The following is a 20,539-nucleotide window of genomic DNA, read 5'->3' as shown; positions in this document are numbered from 1 at the left end:
GCATTTATGTTTCCAACAATACTACAGCTCGCTGAAGGGCTCCATGGTCACAGCGTCTTCTCTGAATCTTGTGTGGACCGATCACGACTGCAATCGCACATCTGTGCACGTGCACCAGCTTACAGAATCAGGGACAACATCATGTGCAGATGTTTCATAAACTCTGTACATGCAGACGGATGTATTACCAGGTCATCAGCCTGCAACTTAGGTAACGCAGGCACGTCTACGTGATCAATCTCTATCGAACGTCAGCAGCAGCTAAAGCTCAACAGAACCTGAAAGGACTTTTGATTAAAACTCCATACACATCCTGATTCTGTTATTGTTACATTTTTCTCCCATTGTTCTCCGCAGGGAGGTCAGAGATCAGGGTCAGCTTTAAATTGGCAGCAATGTAGGGTGGAGACGGATTACTGAAATGTTAAAGCGTTAATCAGTTGTCCAGATATATGTGGATCTGGCCTTGTTGGCTAGAATAAGATTTATTGCATTGTTATGAATTTGCCATCTCCATTTTTCCTCTCCGAAGACCTGCAGGTCGTTCGTAGGAACTAACAAGTTTTAATGAATTCTGGGTATTCACAAAGATGTCACACCTTATAATATTAAACCACTAGATGGAGCCAGAGCACATGTGTCCTATGTGGCTAGCTTCTCATTTTAACTTCTCCATTAACCTCCTGCTTGGGAAACCATTTTAAAAATCATTGCTTTTGGCCCCCGTCTCTCTGATATACGACAGTGAAATCCACACAAACAGACGCACGTAATGGAAAAAGGCAGTTTATTGCAACACAAAACAAACAAAAATAACCCCATGTGTATGTGTAGAAAGAACATACTGCTGTATCGGATAAAATGAGATAAATGAACAGATGTTTGTAGCTTAAGATTTGATAGAATCATTACAGTAATAATAATAGCTGCACAGACTGACACAGTTTGTGGTGTTTGAAGCATGACTCATATGCCATTTCAGGGGTGACAGACCCCCAGATACCATTCATTCACACTCATAAAACATACTTCTTAGGAGAGTCTGTTTAAAAACCCCATCCTCTACTGTGTATGAGATACTCTTGATCTGCTAAAACGACCATCACATCTCTCTCTTTGCAAGTGACTGCATCCAAAGAGCTGCAAGTGCTGTTTTGGTTACATTTTGACCAAAAAAAAAGAATAAAATAAAACGCAAAAAACGCGAGGTCGCACGAATACACAGAGTAATGACATTCAAATAAGGAGCAAGATGGGGAAAACGTTTTATAAGGAGATGCTTTGGGAAAAGGTCTGACGGGAGGATTGGCTGCATGATCTTGGATGAGGGGATTCACAGATAGTACAAAATGGGTGGTGGGAGAGTGTGAGCGAAGAGTCGAGCAGGTAAGGTGAGGAGAAGGCATGGATCCCCTTCGGCTTCGTAATGACTTCACTCTCACACGTACAAAAATCCAGAGACGGCGTCATGACTTTCCGGGTTGTGTTCTCACGGAGCTGTTGATGGTGGTGGTGGGTGCGGGGGATTGGGGGTTTGGGGGGCTTGGTCAACGCAGCATCACCAGGCAGACAGGCTGGGGGTTAAATCTCAGTTGTTGTTGTTGTTGTAGTTGTTGGTCTGGGGCTCCTAGCTGGGAGAGAGCGCAGGGCTGGGTTCAGTGCTGATGTTGACCAAACACTCGCTAGATTTGAGGCTGGCCAGGGACTTGGAGCTCGGTAAGGAAGCCAGAGAGCCGCAGAGACCTAGCATGGAAGGGGTGTTGTCTTTCCCTACAGGGACAAAACACAGAACAACAACAATAAAACTCTGATCATGCATAGTTTAAGCTGCCCACATGAAGCACCATAAACAGGCATCAAGCCTGCCTTTGTATGAGTATGTATGTACATATGCATGGGTGGCTGCCTCTGAAAGACTTTTATATAGTGCTAGGACTAATTCTGTACTACATAAATTTTAAATACTGCAGTAAATATGTTGGGATGCTCACAGTAGTGGTGAAGAAATCGCTTTACCTGCTGAAGTCCAGGCAGCGTCTCCGTTCTGTCTCCCATCAGTCTTCTGGGAGTCCGAGTTCAGACTGACTTCAGCAGAAAGTTGCTCCAAACTGTGGAAACTCCTCCTGGATGGACACAAATATCATCATTGTACAATTAAAATATCTGCTACAATGTTCTGTACATTAATGGCATCTAATACTTGGTTTAGTTATTCATCAAATTGGATCATATAAGAGGGAACATACTGTACATGTAAGATTTACCTGCGGAAAAGCTTGACGTCACCCTGGTTGTTTGGGATGGTCGACCACTGGTTGACGAGTGGGATTGAAAGGTCTTTAGCCAGATGGGAGGAATCACAGGGCATGAGGGCAGTGCTGGACGAAACACAGAGGAAAAAAGACACTTTTTGTGTGCTTGAACTTTAGATCAAATCAGTCATATTACACTCTTTGATGCTGTTAAGCTACAAATAGAGTCCCTAAATCCCAAAATTTCTCAACATAGTCTCAACTTAGAGTAAATTTGGGGCCTTGGGGGTGATATAATAATATAAACTTTGCAGTCTCTTCATCAGAAAACGGTGTAATCAAACACTACATCTGCATCGCATCTGTAGTTTCTTCTCTTCTTCTATGAATAAACATTATCAGGGCCATTAAGTATGTATGATAGGTGCAGGTAAAAACTCTTCTTTCTGCCTCTGCTGTACTCTGTTGTACATGCATGTACTGTTAAAGAGATAAGGAACAAACAAATAGATGTAATCTAAAGTTTATTATCTGTGTTTTCTCACAGTTGTGCTTGCAGCTCCAGCACGATGGCTTCCAGTTCCTTCTTCTCCTGTTGACTCTGGGCCGTCAGTTCATCCACCTTGGCTCTCAGACGCTTGTTCTCCGTCTCCACGTTCTTCAGCTGCGACTCACGCAGACGCACCAGCTCCTCCAGGTAACCCTGCGAGTAAGGAGACAGAGATTTATATGTAGAAGCTCATAGAGAGAAATAAGAATTGAAGCAGCAGTAAGTTTTAGAGATCGTTGTGAGTCACCTTCTGGGCGTAGACGATCTTAAACCTCTGCTCCATCTTGCGACACTTGTTGCTCCAGCTCTCCTCGTCGGTCACCAGGGGGATGTAGGGATGCTCAGGGACGCTCTCCTCGCTGTTACTGCTGTCCACACTGCGGCGGTCCTCCTCATCACTCAGGTAGTCATAGCTACACAGCGGGAGAAGCAGGAGGAGGTTTACAGCGTTGTAAACGCACACACATGCAGATGCTAAAGGTTGGGTCACTCTCACCTCTGGGTGAACTTCAGGTAGGGCGTGTAGTCGATCACAGCTGGGGATTTCCCATCCAGAGTCTCCCCCTTCAAGCAAAAACTGCACGGAAACAGAAAAAAATCTTGTTTATAATTATAACAGATTTTCATGAAATATTGCCACATATGCAAAAATGTGTGTATACATTGCATGGACATAAATGAGTTACACCAATTGTGTATATATGTCAAAATTGATAAATAGGCTACTTTTATACTGTATTGAATTAGTGTCCGACATACTTTTTCTTACAGACTTGGTTTAAAATGCATTTCACATGAGAAAACATGTTTAAATTTCATTAATACTATAACCAAATGATAAGCAGACAGAGTCACAGTAGGTTTGTATGATGTAAATATGTTATTTATTTAATATATTAATAAAAAATGAATATGAAAATGTGTAAACTATCTCATTATTATAGTATAACCCGAAGCTCCCTCTGTGAAGAACAGAATATATCACACTGAATCTCACTTGAGGACTCTCTAATTCCTCATTTTTGGGCCCAAACACAAGAGAGATAAATGAACTTATATTTTTAAATACGCTGTATGTCGGACTCTTCACCTGAAATCAATGGCGCTCAGTCCAATCAGCATGCCGGTCAGGACTGTGGCCTCCTCTCTCAGCATAATGGCTCCATCATCATAAAACCGTCTGTAACAAGAAGAAGACGTGAATATCATCTCTGAACTTCCAGATATAATAATGATACAACAGTGAGTCTACCTGCAGCAACCTAATGATAACATTTACAGTATATTTGACGTTCTTAATACGGGGTGTCTGCTTGTATTTTCCTGGAAAATATCTTCTGGTACTAAGGAGGGGACGTATTTTACAGTTTACAGGCCATCTACAGAGCCTCAAACTTTATCAATAGAGAGTGTTGCTCAAACAGATTGCTCAGTGATCTCTGTAGAAAAGAAACAAGCTAAAAATAAATAAATTTGCAGTTTCCCACCTAAACTAATTAAATCATTAGTCTAACCTGGTTGTTCTGGTGTCCCTCAGGGCAGTGGACACATATTCAGACAGACGTTTCTCCATCAGCGCCACTCGAATCCATGCCCGGCCCTGCACATGTAGGACGACGTAAGAAGTGAGTAGGAACAGAGGGCTTTCTTTGCTGCTCTCTTTTGCACTGCCACACACACACACACACACTCGCCCTCATGCATATATATACACACACACACACACACACTCTTGTGCATACAGATATCCTTGCCTTGGCTCGTGATGTGCTGATGTTCTCTATGTTTTCTATGCTGGCGATGCAGTTGTTCTGCACTTTGCTGCACGCCAGCCGGATATATTCCCAGAAACTGCGCTGTCCATCTGAGCTGAACCAGCTTCCTGAACCTGGTCCAAGATTAAAACACATCGATGAATCATTTCTGCTCTGACAGCAGCCCTCACTGTTAGCAGGCAGGCACAGCAACAGTACAGCTGACTCTATAATGATACCCGTTTTTGTCCTTTTGAGGATTTTGCGTCCATGGTTAAAGTCTATAATATGATATATGCAGTAGTAGTTTTACTGTCTCACATTCAGAGTCATATTGACTAATCCATCCATCTCTCTCTGTGCCATATGTTACCTGTTGTGTTACCTTTGAAGCGGTGGCTGAGGATGTGCTCTAAAATGGCGGCGAAGTTAATAAACTCCTCAGATGAGTCATCTATGGGCTCTGCTGTGTACTTTTCTAGGAGAGTCTTTACAGAGAATCTGAAATAGAAGCACACAGAGACAAAAAGGAATTAGAGAAACACCAGGCAGTGAAACGGGGGGACGGGAAAAAAAATCTGCTGCATATCTGTGAAGCATTTGAACTTTCACTTGGTTATAAGCTGCACCAGCCGATGAAATGCAGCCGTGTACTGTACCCGAGCAGACAAATGTACTACTGTATTTGAACTCAGCAACAATAGCGGGGAGGAGTGTGGTTTCTTTTTTTTTTTTGGGAACCACGCCATCTTATCACACTGAGGTCACCCCAATTGTCTTGTGTACTGCACAATGCACCCCTTTAATGCTTTGGGAGTGTTATCATGACAACAATACAATTAACCCCCTGTCTTTTCAGCCTTTGTGCGTGCTGTGCTTCCAGATCCCTTTGGGTCTTGTCGCTCTGAGGGACCGACCAGCATCAAAGAATGATCAAATAATTCCCTCCCCCTCATCTATACATGGTGGTGTGATCTATTTAGGGCAGCTGCTGCTGCAGCTTTAGTTTGGCTTTTGACCCCACGCGATCACCCTGCTGCACCACAGAGGGGCAGCTATGCAGCGTGCATGTTAGGAGACGGCATACAATAACTGGCTCGGGCTGAGTGCCTCCGCTTCGATGGGCAACACTAGCATCACCGAGGGCAAGACTGCCCTGGCAGTGGGAAGCACCTCCATAGCCAGGGGGAAAACTACCGTTTCCTTGGGAAACTCCTCCATCTTCAGGGGAGTGACCACCACCTCCATGGGAGATTCCACCATCCAAAGGCAAAAGACGACTGTGGCTCTGGGACGGGCCAGCTTCAGCCGGGGAACCACAACCACCTCCTTCCGCAAAGCGTTGATGTCCAAGCGCAGGAACACCTAGATGGAAAGGACCCCAGAAGCCGCGGCTAAGACACCCAAAGCAGCCAAGCAGTCCAAAAAAGACTCTAACAATGAGTGGAAAACCACATTCTCGTCAAGCAAGACCTCCTTTACCAAAGGCAGGGTTTCGATCCTGAGGACTAAGTACGCCATCTCCTGGGGTAAATCCTCGATCTCCTGGAGCAGAACCACCGTAACTTTGGGCAACACCGTCATAGCGGTGGGCAAGACCTCTGTTACACGAGGGGAGACCACGAGCTCTCTCACCACTCTGACCTTCACTCATGGGACCAAGTCTGTGTCTGTGTTCAAAACCACCCTCATCAGGGGCACAGAAAAGCACAGCAACATCTACTGGGATTTTCACACATGAATCCTGCACACACACACTCAAAAAACCCAAGGATATGTCTATCTGGTCAGTTTTAGCAGGTCAGTAATATTACTAGTCAATAAAAAAAAGAGCTGCTATGTTTGTGTAAAATGTGTATAAGGAGTTTATAGATTCATTCATTCATTCATGCACAAGGTACGAGAGCGGATTCCTGAATAAGTGAGTTGCAGATCTAATGGGTTCGCAATCAAGAGTGAGATTTTTCCACAGCCGTGCTGAGCATGTTGTGCGTGCTGAGCAAATGTGACAGTGACGAGATGATGATTTATGGTGTGTCGACTTGGCAGGGAGGGTGAAACAGACGTGTGTGATGTATGAGGAGACACGAGAGAGAGAGAGAGAGAGAGAGAGTGTGTGCTTTTCTCTCCTGTATATTGTGTACAGTCAACAACATCTTTGGTATAAATGTGGTATCTTTGTGCATGTTGATAAGACTGGAGTCTCCTTGCATTTTCTATAACTATGCTGCTCATATGTTCAACAGCAAAGTCAGTTTTGAACTGTAAAGGTTGATTGATGTAACAGTGCTTATAAAAGTAACATGTCTAAACATTGCTTGGCTTGATTGATTTGTATGTGGATCTAGACTTTTTAATGGGATACTCTCTACAATCTTAAATAACATTAAAATAGAAGAAAATAAAAGACTTCAATTGCTGAAAACAGTTCAAATGGATCATAAACATCAACCCGAAGGAGCCGCACCCATGTTTCAAATGGAGTGAAAGCACAAGTACAAGAAGGGTCCAATCAAAGGCTCAACTATCTGTGGGGAACATGAACACATTCAGCCTTCCTCTTATCAAATCGGACACCCTGCGACTCATTTCACATATGCTACATACAGTCGTACACAGAGGCAATGTCTTACAATCAGAGGCTATAGGGAACAATGGCTCAGAAGAAAGTGATGTCACCACAGATTGTCCCCTTTGCAACAATGTGTCCTTCAACCGTCCGGTGGTGTCGTCGTGGCGACGGGACAATCGCACCACTGTCCCAGTCCCCCCAGATAGGCTGTGGCCACCTACGGCTGCCTCTGTCCATTCACAGGGACACATGGGTGGTATGTGGCCTTCCAGAGCCCACGTCTACAAGCTCAACGAGGGCATTATGCGACACGGGGGTCGCACTATCCACGCTTAGCATTCTGGTCTACTCTGGATTGTAGCTGATGTTACTATTACCCCCGAGGGCTTGCAGAGCAGGGCGTACTGCATGAGCGTGCGATGCTTTGCGTCGAGTGAGCCCCGAACCCCGCCGTCGAATCTGGGTCAGGAAGACGAGCTTCTCCTCAATGGGCAACACCAGCTTCACCGAGGGGAAGACGGCCTTAACCCTGGGCAACACCACCATAAAGAGGGGGAAGACCAAGCTTGCCATGGGGAACTCCTCCATCTCCAGGGGCAGGAGCACAACATCTCTGGGCTCTTCCACCATCACCAGCGGGAAGACCAAGATCGCCCTGGGTGGCGCCTCGTTCAGCAGAGGCACCACCACCACGTCTTTTCGGAAAGCCATCTTCCCCAAACGCAAGACGCTCTAGATGAGAGGGGACCTCATCGCGGGGTGGGGGGACTGGCAGAAAATGTCACAAGAGAACAGCACCATCACAGAGAACATATGGATGCCACTACAGCATCTGCACAGGGTCTATTCCGACTGACGGCAAAAACTGGATTAAATTTACTTTTGGAACTTTGATTTTTTTTTTTTGGCTATACCGGATCTATCAAGGAAACAGGTCAGTGGTGTCTAAATTCTGTCTGATGCTTTGAGCCAAAGCCAGTCAAGGTTTTAAGGTGTAAGAGACCTCCAAGATGTTGGGGAGGGTTCACAAACTCTTGTGATGGTAATGTCAGTTTGCTAGTGAGCACAAATATTGTGTGTTGTGGCAGGGATTCATCATTTTCACATCTGAGCTCAATCAAAGAGATCAGCTGTAGACCAGAGGTGATCCCTTGATTTGTTTCTAATAAGAAAATGCATCTAAGAGGAGATTTTATTGACTTTGCAGTGAATCTGTCTAAAATTTTAGAAAAGGAAGTTGCAGAAGGAAGTGAAACATACGGTCACAACTAGTCATAAATCAACTCATTGTGTAGACGCCCAATGACATGAAATAATGCTGAAACCAATTCCTCATTATGCAGAGTACCACGCCTTTGGAAACCCAATAAAAGGCCCCTGGTGGTTCCCAGAGCCAAGTTTGGGAAACCACTGATTAGCGTCTACCCAGTTTGTTGTGATGTGATAGCGTTAAAATCATAACAGGGGAAAGTCTAGTGTTGCAAGAGGCCTCTTTGACCTGATAAAGTGGCAGCGGCGTTATCTCAAACCAACATTACAGCAGAGGGATTGTAAATTAACTGAAGTCCTTTGATCTGAAGGGGAATCGCTGGCATGCCTCAAATGCAAATGGTTGGAGTGGAATGGCAACATGCTCTTGGTACGATTTGACACTGAAAAACAACTGCGGGGCCTTCTGACAAGCTTCTTTTGTGCCCCCTCTCACTCAGCCTGGACCCGCGCCAAACCCACTCTCAGCTCTCTTTAAATGCCCTCTTGTTCTCCTCTCTCACCCCTTTACTGTACTTACACAAGTTGTGTTTGATCCAGCAGCAGCACCACCTAGGATAACCAAAAACTGCATTTACCAGCAGTGACACTTCACACTAACCCCTCTCAGCTTTTTTTCCCCCCCCTTACTACCCTGTAAGCATTTCCTTGACTCCTTTCTTTCTCTTCCTCTTTTCTGTCTTCTCTTTTTTAGTCTTGGCATTACCAGCAGGATCAGATGTCACAGGCGGACTCCTCACTGGCCGCGGCATTGTGTAACATCAGCCAGTGGCGTGTTTATCGTCCTGGACTGTCGGGAGGAGACGTCCTGTCCTGTACTGGATCGGCACAAAACAGCCAAGAGAATTAAAGCTTTGTGCCCTGATGAATATTAGCCAAGAATGATCATTTGAGTCGAAGCCAAATAGAGAAAAAAAAAAAAAAAAAAAAAGACATAAAAATGTAACGACAGCAGGGTGTGTCTCTCTCTCTCTCTCCCACTTCCTCTCCCCTCCCACCCCCTCTTGTGAACAAGCGTCTAAGCAAAGTGTCTTGTGGTCAGAGGAGGTGTAGAAGGATCGGCGCGCATGATGGACAGTAAAGGATGTCGGGCTGAGAAGCAACGAGAGCGTGAATCAGATGTTGGGAGCGTGACAGAGGGGGGTTAAAATGAAGAGTAAACAGAGTGTCAGGGTGAAATCTGGTGGTGAGAGAACCTGCAACGCTCTGCTGATGAGAGACGTCCAAATGTTTAGTCGAGCCTGTCGAACATTCTGCTGTAATTTACACATACTTGATGGTGAAAAATGAGTCAGAAATCAGGGGAAAAAAATGCAAAAGAAGGCTGCACAACTGAAAAATAAGGTTATTCCAGATATACATGTTCAAAAGGATGATGCACCCCTTACTACTGTTTAGAATAAAATAAAAAAAAAACAACACCCACTTGCAGAGGCATGTCCAAGTGATGTGAATATGTATTTGTGTTTCTACTCTCGATGCCACGCCTCAAACCTCTCAGCCGAGATGCAACAAATCACCCTCCCTCCTCTCCCCCCCCCCCTTTGCCTTGTTCCTTTTGTTTACAGGAAGCAGCTGAAGTGATAACACCTCACGTCAGACCTGTCAAGTCTCACTCATCTTATCTATGTTTTCTTAGGTTCGCCGCGTCCACAGCAACACCGCTCCTCCAGTCACGGATGACGGCATGAGAGCTGTTAGCCAGAGTAAAAGCAACAAAAACAGTCTCGTTTTTTTTTGTTTTTTTTTTGTTTTTTTTAAAACATTACAGTGCAGCAAGTGGCCTCTGTGAACAGAATAATAAATTGTCTTGTGAGCGGAGTTCAAATTCAGCTCAGATAAACAAAGTTATCAGGACTTATGCATGTAAAATTCCCACTGACTGCGAGAAAAAAAAAAGCCTCAGCCCTGCCATGAGAAGATAAAAACCTGTTGCTAGTGGCAACAGCACAGAGACCAGTAGATCCCAGTGACACTGCCATCACTGTGTACGTGATAAATAAGTCTCTTCATAGCCATTAAAACTAAATTCTTTTGGATTTTTGATGTTGTCGGGCTAAAAAAAAAGCTCAAATCATAGTTACCCTCACTCGAAATTAACTTAAAAAAGCTTTTCATGAAGCTAAAAGTAAGACTGTTGTTCTTAGTTGATATTTTGCAGACAATAACAGTCTGTTTTATTGTTATTTCTCTCATAGTTATTCTTAATTATGGTCAGGTCTCGTGCAGAAACTGTTCCCTGTGATGGTGCAAATGTTTTATCATGTTTTCCTTCATTACACCCAAATGTCTTTTGCTGTACATATTGTATGTGTCTCTAATTTAAAAAAAAATAAGTTCATTATGTTAAGTATGACGTTATGAACAAGGCACTGAAACACTGAATAGACGTCAGGCGAACTTCTGTAGCAGGAGAAGCCGATATTATTATACCGCAAACAGGACTGTGATGCCAGTTTGTCATTGTTACGCTTCCCCCCCGGTGATAAGACAGCGTTGAGGGGACATTCGACAACAACATGTGAACTTCTTGACCCCTAAACTAAAAAAAAAAACAACAAGTGAGGACACAAACAGTCCCCCTTTTTTTCCTGAAGTCCTGCAAAATGACATAACTTCCCCCAAACGAACTGTTCGGATTTGAAAATGTTAATCTCTGTGTGTGGTGATTGTATGTTAAACATGTATGAGGGGTGAAGAGGTCAAGACGTTATATATATACACACATGTATTAGGGTAAAAATAAAGGCTTGGCCTTGGTGTATTAACCCAAGCACTAACGTTCAGCTTAGCTTAGCGAGGTTCAGGATCAAGCCGTGTTTCTGTCAGCAACACCGAGCCTGGATCCTGCATCCTGCACCGACGCGACGCCCAGCCTGCTTTAATGCACAGCCAGTTGATTCAGGATGTGTCTCTCCTGTGAGACTGTACGATCACACGACCCTTTGACTACTTGAATCAGCTCTGACCAGAACGGCATCAAGAAGAAGAAGAACATTTAAAAAAAAAAAGAAAAAGGTCAGAAACGCCGTGAACGAGGAGACGCCTGGAAGAAGTCGCCCTCCAACTGAACCTAATCAATGTCATGTTGTTCATTAGAAAAAAAACGGAAAGAAACTGTGTAGTAAGCATTACTGATGGAAAGCTGTTTGAGATTTATTTCTGTCTTGTCCTGTTTGTTTGTTGTTATTAAAAACGCTTAAACGATTAAACCGGTCTTAGCACGGTCAGGCCAAAACTGAACACAACAGTCTTTTTGTGTCCTCGCTAATCTTTCCTCGTGTCTGGACGTCTATTGTGAGAACTTTTATTTCTTTGCAGGAAAGCTCTGTGTGATGTTGTGTGTTTTCCTTCACTGTACGTGTCTTCTAAAATGCAGACAGAGGTACTGGAATAAAAACTCTTGCTTGATTGTGTGTCTATTTCTGAGTCTGAATATTGTCTTTTTTGGGTTTTGTTTTTTTTAAACACAACAAAGACACAGTGGAGATAATGAGGCAGGTAGAAGTAAATAAAATAGGAAAGAGTTAAGAAGGAATGACGTCACTTTGGCTCGTCGTCTCCCTCAAACACGGATCAACAAAGGATGCTCTGATGTTTACTGTTTACCTCATTCTGCATAATCCTCACATTCAATAATCACCTCCCTGCACAGTCTGCAAAACCACTTATAACTACGATCCATTTGCAATTCAAGACCCACACTAACGCTAGAATAAACCATATGAGGATACTATAAAACTATTAAAGTAGAGCCGTAACTTTCCCACAAGTCTCTGCTGAAAACACAAGACACAATAAGACAAATGAGTTACAACCTTAATCCAGACACAGTCAAAATAAAACAATCAATACATAAAGTAACAGTGAAGGAATTACTGAAAAAAAGGGATTTTTTTAAGATAAGAAGACATGATGACAGAGAATGAATATTTACAGGTAACTATTTTACCAACTTCCTTAGATACAAAGAAAAGAGGATCTAGTCAGAGGGTCTAAGTGAGTCATCTGAAGTATAAGGAACAAAAAAATGTTTTAAACAATAAGGATAGTTAAAGTAAATGCATGGAGGACTGTAGATTTAAGAACAGGGTTCCATCTGAGACAATAATAATGATGTACTGTCTAAAAGCTTGCAGATAAATTAAGATAAATATCACAGCTGATCAGTATCCCTGTCAAGACTGAAATTGATAGGATCACCGATAATAAACAATAATATACTGTATGTATATTGTATGTATATATTGGCTTTAAAGAAATGCTAAAACACTATAAATCAGAAAAAAGGTCATCATGACATTTTATTCCCCAAAAAAATAAATATTAATGAAATAATGTAAAGATAACCTCATGAGATTTAAAAAAGTTTAATAAGGTTTGACCCTGACCCCTGTTGACCTCTACTATACACGGTAATACTAATACTTAGTCTAATCAACTAATACTGAAATTATTAGTTGATTAGACTAAATCATTTTGATAATTAATTATATCATTTATGTTGTTTTTTAAAGCAAAGATTCACTGATACCAGCTTCTCAAATCAAAAATATTTGCTGGTTTTCCAGTTTTTCATGATAGTAAACACAACATTTTTGGGTTTTTGATTGTCAGTCAGATAAAAGAAGTTATTTGAATGTTTAGTGAATAATAATAATAATAATAATAATAATGAATTTTCTCTATTTTCTGACATTTTATACACTGAACACTCAATCAGTTATTAGAGAAAATAAATGTCAGATGTCTTGATAGTGAAAATATTTGTTGTTGCAGCCTTACAGTGATCATATGGATGGATTAAAACACAACTTTACAACAAATAAACTCAATATAAAGTAAAATAACTCAGGTCTTAAAACTAGATTTGGACACAGAGTCCCTCTTCAAGACCAGGACCACAAGATGGAGGATGGAGGACTTGTCATACTTCATATTCTACTTCCATTAATCAGATTATGTAAACACAAATGAGATGAAGTAAACCTGAGGCTTTTGCGGCAGTTGCCTGCGTTGCCTGCATTGTTAATCCTCCCTTGTGTTTGACATACATCATATTCACTGTGTGTTATATCATAAGAATAATACATAGCTTTTATGTTTCCTTAACTCTATATGATGCTTCACACAGGCTATTTAGATCAGTGATGTCCTTATTTTTTGCTTTTTCTTGTGAATATTGGATATTTTCGCATCCTCTGGACCCCCGAGAATAATTCAAATGAAACAATCTGGGAATAAGAAAATCTTTTAAAGAAAAACACCAAATATTTCCTGGTTGCAGCTCTTCAAATGTGAGGATATGAAGCTCTTGGGTGTCAAACATGCTGGTAAACTAAATATCTTTGGGTTTTGGACTGTTGACTAGACAAAACAAGACATTTAAAGGCCTCACCTTTGACCCTGGGAAATTATAACAACCATTTTTCACTATTTTGTGACACTTTAAAGACAAAACAATGAATTGATAATGAAAATTATCATCAGTCGTAGCCTTACTAAGACCTTCACCTGAGATTCAGAATCACAAAGAGACATTCCTTCATATTAGGAGGTCATTCACATGCCAAAAAGGTTGGAAACTATTGATTTAGATCATCAAGAGATTACTTAAATGTTAAACATTTACATCACTGTAAAAACAGCCTCTTTCCTCGCGTAGGAACACTTTAATATTACATCCAAAGAGAGTCGTATGGTTGAACTGTACAGATATATTTTACCACTCTGGACAGTTAAATCGGCGGATGGTGAAGCCTCTGATGCACAAGAGTTTCCAGGCTTAACCTCTCTGAACATTGTACAAGACAGTGATTTATGAGAGCCACATAGCGACTGCACATGACAGCCCATCAGCACTCACTGGACTGTGTAGGCTGAGGGCCACTGACAGGGGGGGAGGAGTCCTCCTTGTACTGCTCCAAACGCCCTTGTCCCATGAACCTGACTGTGATGGAGGAGGAAAAACCTGCTGTTGGCTTATATGCTGTCCACTAACTCTCATTTTTATCCTTTTTTAAAAAAAAAGATGCATTAACCAGAAAGGAATCAAGCAGGTGAATGGACCTGTTAAAAAAAACCAAACAGACTATTCCTGAGAGATTATGGAGGGATACTCTATAAATGTCACAAGAAAGAGGAACTAAAGTGCCACTGATACAGTCAATATTAGATTAACAGACGCACTGCGAGAGCGTATTGATTTATTATTATATATACACAGTATATTGGTTTATTTTCCTTGTCTGCACAGGCGGATGTGATGGCAGGGGTATGTGAAGGTGAAAACGCACCTGCCTCCTCTTTACCCCTTTAATTTCTAGGAATTATGATAATAATCTGCATTATTTTACATCTATTTTGCTCCCCGTTGCAGCCCTTAAAGCAGCATTTATCCGTTATTATCTGCATGCATGCACGGACAGATACTCGCAGATGATTCACAGCATCGCCTGTGTCGTGATATTTAAGCTACCTGCAAACCGTGATGAGGTTTTTTCGCTCCACACCGACGCTCCGAGCAGACGCCTTCTTCGATGTCAGACCCATAGCCATTGCTGTCTGAACGCAGCCCGACTCCATCCAGCGGCGGCCCCGGGGCCTCTTCGGGATCCGTGCCCAGGCCAGGACCCCTCCCTCCGCGGGCTCAGCGTCCTACAAGCACCCGCTGTCCTCTGCGGGGAGCCGCGGATGATGATGGTGATGCTGCTGCTGCTGCAGGAGGAGGAGGAGGAGGAGGATGAGGACAGAGCGGCGGCAGCGTCAAGTTAAAGCCGCTTAGATGCACAACTTCCGGTTTCAAAATACGACACCGTCGTCACAAAGTTAGTTAGTTCCGGGTCTGAAACAGGGAACCTATAATCCTTTATCTTTTATAGGTTCCTTGGTCTGAAAAGTGAAGCTAATGCGGAAGTGACTTAAACCTGCATTTTCTCTAATGGCCATCAGGAGGCGACTCTACTGGCTTCAAAAATGAGTCCGATGGTATAGAAGTCTATGAGAAAATGACCCTACTTCTCACTTGATTTATTACCTCAGTAAACACTTTCCTGATGAGTTTATGGTCTCAATTGGTAGTTTCAAGTCTTCTTCAATGCAGCATGATGTTCAATTTGTAAATTATGGTTCCATTTAATTTATATTTGATGATAAAGCAGGGCGAGGCCAATCTCAGAACCCATCGTCTATTTTTCTGATGACAATTTAGCCTCTTGGGCCAATATTTCTAAAGCTTCAGTGTAGCCAGTGGATATCTGGGCCAAGACTTCCTCTTCCATGCACCAGTCATTGTTTACAGTCTAATTAGCAACTTTTTGTAGGTGTCTTAGGTCCAGACGACATTTTGGCTAATCTCTATAAACAGATATATGCATATGAATGCAGATACTTTTTTTAAAAAGCTAATAAAAAGCTAAATCGTTGTTCTGAGATTGCATTTTGGCCAAAGCGTTCTGCCTATTTTGCTCTCTACAAGGGATGTTTACCTGCATGCTCAAACGTGATTGGTCAATACTACTTGGACTACAAAAGGAAACCAGAATGCTTCTGATGCCAAAATCTTGTCCCGTTGCCTACAGATTCTGCATTCATATGCAGATATCTGTTTATAGGTTTATACAGATTATCCATAGACCAAGCTAACTAACTAAGCAGCTAGCAGCTAGCGTTAGGGTCAGCTCCACCCTCTTGTCCAAATATGGTCATGAAGTTCTGGCTCCAAAAATCCAAGATGGCGACAGTCAAAATGCTGAACTCGAGGCTTCAAAATGGGAGTCCACAAACCAGTGGGTGACGTCACGGTGGCTTTGTTCTTTTTTTTTTTTTTTACAGTTTATGGTTAGGTGTCAGTGTGCTGTTTCCTGATTATTATACTTTTATTTGACCCTTTAATTCTGGTTTGATTCAGTGTACGTTGTGCACTCTGCTAAGAAGCTTTTTTGATGCTTCTTTGTTTCAGTAACTGGGTCCATTAAATAGATCGTTTTAAATGAAAGGCAAAAAAAACAGTTTCATATGTGTAACAAGTACAAATTAACCTGAGAGAGAATTATTTTAATAGATGGTTTACATGTTCTTTCCATGCCAACAAGCAGGCCTACTTGGACTCAAAATACCCTCTATGGGAGTTGTTCTCCGTAAACTGGACCCCTAAACTGACACAAATTAGACCACAGACCCCCATTTGATAAGATTTAGTCTCAGGGTCCCCTATCTGATAAGATCTTCACTTTTAGATGTTTTATCACAGAAAGCGTATGAAACCCATGACCAAAATAGTCACACATTCTGTCATTGTGTTACTTATAGATGGAATTATAGTGAAACCCAGCAAAAAAGGGGAATAACTTAAGTTATTCCCCTTTTTTGCAGGGGTTCCCTGGTGCTCTATGGACACCTTATAACATAGTCTTCATTTTAGGGCAATTCACACTTCACATATAATTGCCTCTACGTACATCTGGGAGTAAATTTAATCTATCAAAATGTGTAAAGTATGTTTTAACTTCATAACAACTGAATTACGGAGGGCAGTGATTCTCCTGGTGACCAGCAGGGGGCGAGGTTATATTTTCAGAGACATCCGGGACACTAGAGGGCGCTGCGGGTAGAAAGTAGTTATTTATAAAACTGAAGGCAAGATGGCGGAGTCAGAAGAGCCAAAAGCGGGTTCCTGCACTTTTCTTTTCAAAAAATCTACAAAGAAATTTTCAGGACGAAAAAGGAAAGCAAGCGACAGCGACAAAGGTAGCAGTTACTCATTTAACTAAAGTTTTTTACATGTTTTTCATGACATGAATCCGTCCGTGTTGGTTAAGCTTTGGCTTCGTCAGTGGTGCTGAAATGTCAAACGACTTAGCCAATGTCTGTGTGTGTCTTTAATAACGTCTTTAATACTTACCCAACGTATTATCAACGATATAAAGATGGGACTATAAACTGTGAACAGGTTGTGACATTTTGTGTCACCGAGAAATCATTTCCTCCAGTTGTGCTGCGTTCCAGTTCCCTCGGAATTTGGATGCGTTAAAGCATAACGTCTTAAAACAACAGTCAGGTAATCCTATGAACACTGAAAGAGGTTTTCCTCGCTGTAATGATTCCTCCTGTTCATACTGGCTATTGAAAGATCCCCTTCAAATGTGCCTTCAATGTAAGTGATGGAGGCCAAAGTCATTTTGTGCAAAAATGCATTTAAAAGTTGAGGTGACGCTTATATGAGGCTTCAGCAGTCTGAGTTAGTCATATCAAGTGGATATCTGCCACATTTACAGTCTTTTTAGCATCAAATTCCCTCTTTGTGTTTCCCTGTTGAGCTGTGGTGGAAGTATAGTGACAAAAAGAGGGACTTTGGCAATAAAAAGACTGTAACATTGAAAGATATCTACTTGATTTGACTCATTTGAACGCTGAAGCTTCATATTAACTTCAGATAAACTTTTAAATACATTTTTGCACAAAAAGAGGACTGTTTTTGGTCCCCATCACTTACATTGTAAGTTGTTATGAAGAGATCTTGACTGTTGTTTTAAGACACCTTGAAAAATTGTAAACTCATCCTTTGATAATACAGAAATCGGCAGATCGAGTGTCAGCTATCAGTTCCTGTGGACTTTTTATTGTAGCTAGTGGTAAAAGTTTAGTGGTTTCACCTTTGCTGGAGAACAAAAATAAGTTGCATCTTCTTTCTTTTTCAGATGGCAACAGTGAGGAGGAGCAGAGCTCTGTGGTCAGAAGAGAAAAGAAAAGCACTCGAGTCAATCCCATGATTCAAAAGGTAACATTAATATTAAATCATAGTAATAATTGGATTTAAAAATCCATTTGAAGCTTAATGGAAAGGTAAAGCCTGCCTCTTGTCTCGTACCTATCCAGACAAAGAAAGTGGAGAGAGACGATGTGAGTTCCAGTGAAAGTGAAGATGAGAAAGAAGAGAAGATCACTGTTGCCTACAAGTCGACACGGTCAGCGGTGAGTTGACATTTTTCTTTCATATCACATTTTGTCGGGGTGGCAGAAAGGCATCAATGCAAAGTACCAAACTCCTCTGCTGCTCCAGTGGAGTTGCTCAGTGGCTCAAAAGCGTTGTTTTCTGTCTGCCCTTGTTTTTGTGCATTCCTAGTCTGGTATGTTGTAATGAAGCCACAGTGTCTTGGCTCGACTGAAGCGGAAAAGCTGGTTTAAATTAAAATCCACTCTCTGCTATTCTCCCAATCTTGTCCCAAAAAAGAAACCAGAGGGACCAGAGGACATGGGTGCAACTGCAACATACGAGCTGGACACAGAGAGAGACAAGGATGCTCAGGCCATCTTTGAGAGGAGCCAGAAAATCCAAGAGGTGAGAGATGAGATGATGTCACTCAACATGTCACAAAACTCACACAAATGATGAAGAGTTTCTGTGTAAATTTGGGTTTTTTTTCTTAGATACTTGTCTTATTTGTGGCTTAGTGCTCCATTGATGATTAAATTCATGCTATTATTAAGGTTTTAATGTTGTATTAAGGCATGAACAGTTGATTAATCGATTAGTCTATCAACAGAAAACTAATTTCCAGCTGTTTTGATAATCGGTTCCTCATTTTGAGTCATTTTTAAATAAAAAATATTCAAATTATCTGAGTCCAACTTTTCAAATGTGAATATTTTCTGATTTCTTTAGTCCTCTATGACAGTAAAGTGAATATCTTCGGGTCGGTCGAAACAAAAGAAAACATTTGAGGACGTCACAGTGATCGACAAGTTTCACTATTTTTTAGACCAAACCAGTAATCGTTTAATTTAGAAAATAATTAAAAAACTAATGGATGGTAAAAGTTGCAGCCCTGCTTTATTAAGCACTAAAGCAAAAATATATTAAACATCAGCATTTTGTGATAAAACACTTAATTACCCTCACAGTTCTTTTGCCAAATCATTAAGTTTCCTATTTGCTGAATGAACCGTTTTCCTCCTTCAACAGGAGCTGGAGGGCAAAGAAGACGATAAAATCTATCGCGGCATCAACAACTACCAGAAATTCATCAAACCAAAAGACACCACAATGGGAAACGCCTCCTCTGGGATGGTCAGGTGAGCAGTGAGGGGGGAGACATATTCATCACACGCTTTCACAAGACCCTTATTCAACTGTGCAGTGCTCACATGTAATCGATTTCTTTTTATTAATCGATTAACAGGAAAGGACCAATCAGAGCTCCTGAACACCTGAGAGCTACAGTTAGGTGGGACTACCAGCCGGACATCTGCAAAGACTACAAGGAGACTGGTTTCTGTGGTTTTGGAGGTGTGTTTGAGATTCGTACCATTAAAACATCAAAGTCATGAGTTGACTAACTCTGACTTTTTTCTATTTTGACCTTTAACCTTCATGTTCTTCTCTCCTGATAATTAGACAGCTGCAAGTTCCTTCACGACAGATCGGACTACAAGCACGGCTGGCAGATCGAGAGGGAACTGGAAGAAGGCCGATATGGAGCCAACGGTGAGCTCAGGAGTGAAATTTCATGTTTTGTTTTGTATTTGTGACTCTGTCTGTATTTTCTCGACTCCTGAACGACACTGTGCTCTCAACCAGATGACGAGAACTACGAGGTGAGCAGCGACGACGAGGATCTGCCCTTTAAGTGCTTCATCTGCAGGGAATCCTTCAAGAATCCCATCATCACAAAGTAAGACTCTTCTTCCTAACGTTCCCCTCTGCAGAGCCTCGTTTTTAATACCAACCGCTGTGTGTTAATCAGTCAAATGTCTCCCAGGTGCCGGCACTATTTCTGTGAGGCCTGTGCTCTTCAGCATTACCGCAAATCCAAGCGCTGCTATGTGTGCAACACTCAAACCAACGGTGTCTTCAACCCAGCTAAAGGTAAGCGGACAGGCCAGTCAAAGATATTTGGGAAGTTGAAAGGCAAATAAATTCATCAATGACTCTGTTCAATCATATTATCTAATGTTTCTCCTCTATTTCAGAGCTGATAACCAAGATGGAGAAGAGACAAGCCGCTACAGACCAGCCACCATCAGATGAAGACGATTAGCTACATCTGAACCTTTTCCCCCACATTCCCTCTCCCTTTTGTGTTTGTCCGTGTAAATTTTGAATAAAGTTTTTTTTTAGACAATTAACCGCCTCGCTGTGTGT

At 41.9% G+C, this 20,539-nt stretch overlaps 3 protein-coding genes across 5 annotated transcripts; 2 read left to right on the top strand and 1 right to left on the bottom strand.

The window, feature by feature from the left end:
- Nucleotides 1–770: 770 nt before the first annotated feature.
- Nucleotides 771–15,232, bottom strand: rundc3aa (RUN domain containing 3Aa). 2 transcript variants are annotated; one of them, XM_067570565.1, is made up of 11 exons: nt 14,876–15,232; nt 4,930–5,057; nt 4,557–4,690; nt 4,317–4,402; nt 3,893–3,982; nt 3,299–3,379; nt 3,050–3,215; nt 2,798–2,955; nt 2,265–2,378; nt 2,017–2,123; nt 771–1,770 (listed from the first exon to the last, which is right to left on the bottom strand). In XM_067570565.1, exons 1-11 carry the CDS (start codon nt 14,980–14,982, stop codon nt 1,628–1,630), a joined length of 1,314 nt encoding a protein of 437 aa, XP_067426666.1. In that variant the 5' UTR covers nt 14,983–15,232; the 3' UTR covers nt 771–1,627. The 2 variants fall into 2 exon arrangements, with proteins under 2 accessions (XP_067426666.1, XP_067426667.1); XM_067570566.1 differs by having other exon boundaries at nt 4,942–5,057; nt 14,876–15,230.
- On the top strand, nt 7,295–11,819 carry zwi (zwilling). Of its 2 annotated transcripts, none has more exons than XM_067570574.1 (2): nt 7,295–8,062; nt 10,037–11,819. In XM_067570574.1, exon 1 carries the CDS (start codon nt 7,616–7,618, stop codon nt 7,862–7,864), a length of 249 nt encoding a protein of 82 aa, XP_067426675.1. In that variant the 5' UTR covers nt 7,295–7,615; the 3' UTR covers nt 7,865–8,062; nt 10,037–11,819. The 2 variants fall into 2 exon arrangements, with proteins under 2 accessions (XP_067426675.1, XP_067426674.1); XM_067570573.1 differs by having other exon boundaries at nt 9,092–11,819.
- A 1,763-nt stretch (nt 15,233–16,995) lies between the features above and the next one.
- rnf113a (ring finger protein 113A) lies at nt 16,996–20,523 on the top strand. The gene is made up of 10 exons (XM_067570572.1): nt 16,996–17,145; nt 18,096–18,175; nt 18,274–18,369; nt 18,629–18,736; nt 19,361–19,470; nt 19,578–19,684; nt 19,793–19,882; nt 19,976–20,069; nt 20,157–20,263; nt 20,368–20,523. The coding sequence occupies exons 1-10, from the start codon at nt 17,040–17,042 to the stop codon at nt 20,433–20,435; spliced, it is 966 nt and encodes a 321-aa protein (XP_067426673.1). The 5' UTR covers nt 16,996–17,039; the 3' UTR covers nt 20,436–20,523.
- Nucleotides 20,524–20,539: the final 16 nt, after the last annotated feature.

This window comes from Thunnus thynnus, chromosome 17 (genome assembly GCF_963924715.1).
Source record: "Thunnus thynnus chromosome 17, fThuThy2.1, whole genome shotgun sequence".
Lineage (NCBI taxonomy): Eukaryota > Metazoa > Chordata > Actinopteri > Scombriformes > Scombridae > Thunnus > Thunnus thynnus.
This window is presented reverse-complemented; position numbering and strand designations above follow the sequence as displayed.

Excerpts from the sequence above, each read along its gene's own strand:
- zwi (XM_067570574.1), top strand. The coding sequence starts at position 7,616 with ATGGGCAACACCAGCTTCACCGAGGGGAAGACGGCCTTAACCCTGGGC.
- rundc3aa (XM_067570565.1), bottom strand. The coding sequence starts at position 14,982 with ATGGAGTCGGGCTGCGTTCAGACAGCAATGGCTATGGGTCTGACATCG. Across the intron at positions 5,058-14,875 it reads AACCTCATCACGGTTTGCAG|ATTCTCTGTAAAGACTCTCC; the intron begins GTAGCTTAAATA and ends CTTCTATTTCAG. Across the intron at positions 4,691-4,929 it reads CTTCAAAGGTAACACAACAG|GTTCAGGAAGCTGGTTCAGC; the intron begins GTAACATATGGC and ends ATCTTGGACCAG.
- rnf113a (XM_067570572.1), top strand. The coding sequence starts at position 17,040 with ATGGCGGAGTCAGAAGAGCCAAAAGCGGGTTCCTGCACTTTTCTTTTC. Across the intron at positions 18,737-19,360 it reads GGAGCCAGAAAATCCAAGAG|GAGCTGGAGGGCAAAGAAGA; the intron begins GTGAGAGATGAG and ends CTCCTTCAACAG. Across the intron at positions 19,883-19,975 it reads AGGCCGATATGGAGCCAACG|ATGACGAGAACTACGAGGTG; the intron begins GTGAGCTCAGGA and ends GCTCTCAACCAG.